At 45.1% G+C, this 3,422-nt stretch overlaps 1 protein-coding gene across 5 annotated transcripts in view; it reads left to right on the forward strand.

The window, feature by feature from the left end:
* Positions 1–1,307: 1,307 nt before the first annotated feature.
* LOC119308439 (vacuolar protein sorting-associated protein 32 homolog 2-like) overlaps positions 1,308–3,422 on the forward strand; it is a 4,504-nt gene continuing 2,389 nt past the window's right edge. Inside the window, exons 1-3 of one of the 5 annotated variants that reach the window (XM_037584569.1) lie at positions 1,308–1,551; positions 1,666–1,775; positions 2,584–2,721. In XM_037584569.1, the coding sequence (XP_037440466.1) occupies positions 2,632–2,721 (90 nt within the window). In that variant the 5' untranslated portion in view covers positions 1,308–1,551; positions 1,666–1,775; positions 2,584–2,631. Of the gene's footprint in view, positions 1,555–1,665; positions 1,776–2,364; positions 2,384–2,583; positions 2,722–3,422 lie in introns of those variants that run through there. The other 4 variants (XM_037584570.1, XM_037584571.1, XM_037584573.1 and 1 more) reach the window with 4 other exon arrangements.

Below are 3,422 nucleotides of genomic sequence, written 5' to 3' on the forward strand. Positions count from 1 at the left end.
AAGAGAGAAAAGGGAGCAACTTAGTTAACGAGCACTCTTTCGGGAGCCTCATAACGATCAGGGCCACTTGGCGTGCTCTCAGCCATCCGCCACGTGTCGCGCTCTGGGTGCTCCCTTTAGAATTTTTTTCGCACATGTTTTCGGCTTTTTAAACGGTTTTTTCTGTCTTTTTTTGACGCTTCGGTTTTTCATCGGTCTTCCTTAGCTTTTGGATAAAAAAATAAATAAATTTTTTTTTGCGTGAAAAGACGTGTTTTATTTTTTTTTCTTTCGCGAGAGGAACGGTTTTGCTTTCGTGAGAGTCACGGCCGTGCCTCTCGGAAACTTTCCGGAAAAAAACGTATTTTCTGTTTTTTGTTCTTTCGCGAGAGACATGGTCTTGCTTCCGCGAGAGTCACGGTTGTATTTTCACTAGAGGTATGGGCGTACCTCTCGGAAATGAAAAAAAACATGTTTTCTGTTTTTTCCCCTTCCGCGAGAGGCACGGTTTTGCTTCCGCGAGAGGCACGATTGTGCTTTCGCGAGAGACACGGTCGTGCCTCTCGGAAACGAAAAAAAAACATGTTTTCTATTTTTTCACGAGAGGCACGGTTTTGCTTCCGTGAGAGGCATGGTTGTGCTTTCGCGAGAGGCACGGCCGTGCCTCCTCGAAAACGAAAAAAAAGCATTTTTTCTTTTTTTTTCTTCCGCGAGAGGCACGGTTTTGCTTCTGCGAGAGGCACAGTTGTGATTTCCCGAGAGACACGGCGCATGCCTCTTTCGGAAAGGGAAAAAACTCGTACTTCCGGTTCGGTTTCTTCATTCGGTTTTTCTTCGTAAAAAAAGTTCGTCAAAACTTATCAACATGGGATTTACTCCCTCTGTCTCAAAATATAAGATTTTTTTACACTAGTATAGTGTAAAAAATATTCTTATATTTTGGGACGAAGGGAGTAGTTTTGAAAATCTTGACGCGAGGAATCCGACGATGAAAACAGTTCGAGATTTGGACGCACGGTTTAAAAGATAAAACGTTTTGAATAAACGGATCTACAAAAAAGAGAAAACTCACAGATTGCAACGAGTGACTCACATGCAGCGCGCCACTTATCGCAACCTATGAAGGTGGTAGTGATTTGCAATGAGTATCCAGAATTAATGATTTCGGAGAGAAAAAGATCGAAACAAAACAGCTATTACGTGGGCCGGGCCGTCTGGAGGAGTCCTCTGGGAAGCCGCAACTATACGTTGCACGCGGGCGTCATATAGGATTAGCCGCCGCACTGCATGCCACAGAGGTCTTTTCTCTCCCTCCTCCCTGTAAACGGAAAACGGCCTACTCAGAAATTCCCAGCATCCCAATCGTGTCCGCCTCCACTCCACTAGATCACCGACCACCGTGGTCCTGCCCGCCCACAGAGCACACGGTACGCACTGCGCCGCCTAGGCCGATGCCAGAAGCCATCTCCTGCTCCCCACGTCTCCACTCCGGCGAGAAATGCGGCGCCCTTCGGTTCAAGATGGGCTGACGCGGCAGCTCGGATCGGTGGCATCGACTCGGCAGTAAGACTGGTGGTACGCGTGCGGATGCTGCCGTCGATTTTAATTCCCCGCCCACCCTTGCTTCTAAGTTTCCGGATATATAAGCGGGCGTCTATCTCTGCTGTTCCGGCTCCGCATTTGCAGCCCGCGGATTCGTCGGCGGGAGCCCGCGGATTTCCAGCTTGTCGTTGTGCAGGCAGGTGGGGAATTTTTTCTAACCTACTTTGGACTTTGAAGGGAAAACAGAAGAGGGGGTAAGATTGTTTCTGTTTCTGAGCCCTTTTTGTGTGCAAAGAGTGGGCGGTTCTTGAAGAAAGAGGTCATGGAATAAATTATTGTATCGAGAAATTTAGCAAGGCGCATTTCATGCTTTATCGTAGAGCCAGCGCAGATGATATGGCCTACTAGCTTTCATCGTCACAACTTGCGTAGTTAGAGAATGTCAGCTCAACTACTCCACCCAAAAGGAAAAAAGATGGTTTAGTTTACCGCTTTACTTTATCACATTTGTCTCAAGTAACAAGCATGGAGTGATATGTCTCAAAATAGATGGGCCGGCTAGTAGAGGTGTAGAATGTTGTTTCGAGCTATGTATCTAGTGTCTGTCAACTAACCATATGAATGCTGAGCGCAGCAAGATGCCAAATATATGTCTCGGATGCAACTCAAACCTAATCCCACATACCTGCTACATATATTTTTTATACCATCCAAGTGTTGTTTCTGTCATAATTACTCTTAATTTATTTATCCTTTTATTCTTATCTATGCATTTTCTAAAAACAAAGGTACCTGCTCAGCAGAAAGTGGTCGCAAGTAGGCAAACTGTAAAACATGGGGATGTGGCATCTATCCTAAGATGGTGATCTCACTGAAAGTGGCACTCTTTCTTTTCATAAGCTGAGAATCTTCCGTCACATGCTAATGGCCCTGTCTGCCTTTCTCCTCCTACTAGTCTCAAGGAACCACCTTTCCCCTTACTTCTTCCCTCCTGATCCTCACCCAGACACCGCTACTGCAAACACCATTCCCATTCATATTCACCTATATCTTCATACACAGGCCGTCATCATCTAAGAGTGAGGATCAGGAGAAGGGCGTGACAAGAAGATGCTGAAGAAACTGATATCGAAGACCAAGAGCAAGAAGAAGAAGGAGGCTGCCTCTTCTTCCCTCCCCACCTTGGATCGACTACATGAGGTCTCCACCCCTTTTTCCACTTAAATGTTTGCCTGTTTTTCTTATATCGATCAACCTTTACCTTCTGCTCTTCTGTTTCCTTCGAGTTGTCAAGATAGGGTTGGATTTTGGGCTTGGGAGTTAGGGGACATTTCTAAATAGTTCTCTTCAAGAAATGTGGTCTTTAATTCGCAACAGAGCAATTGGTCACTTGTGTAAAGAAAGAAAAACCTCGATACCGTGTATCACCCAAGTGAATAGTAAAAGCTTGAGTACTGAATGCAGATGTGGGTATTTCTGTGTCCAATGGATTTCCAGAACACAAGAATGGAAGAAAACAATACTTAAAAGGTCTTCTTTTTGTACATGACAAACCGGCCAGTTGGTTGCGGATTTTGACCATTAGGCCTTGTACAATGCTAGGTGCTTAGAAAAATAAAGCGGTTTTTCTGAAGCACCAGTGCCTATTTCTACAGGAGAGACGCCGAACTAAGCGTCTACCCTGTACAAATAAGCACCGGTGCTTAAGTAAAGCCTGGTTTATTTCTTTAAGCAGCTCCCCTAAGCACCTTGCATTGTACAAGGCCTTAGTTGTCATGTGTCTAGTTGGTTGAATTGAAGGTATGGTCAACTGTATCGGCCTAGTCAAATTTTGCTCAACTGCTTTGAGGACATATGATGCTGACACTGTTGTACCCTGTTTCTTGTTTTCCTATTTAAGG

The sequence above is a fragment of the Triticum dicoccoides genome, chromosome 5B, assembly GCF_002162155.2.
Source record: "Triticum dicoccoides isolate Atlit2015 ecotype Zavitan chromosome 5B, WEW_v2.0, whole genome shotgun sequence".
Lineage (NCBI taxonomy): Eukaryota > Viridiplantae > Streptophyta > Magnoliopsida > Poales > Poaceae > Triticum > Triticum dicoccoides.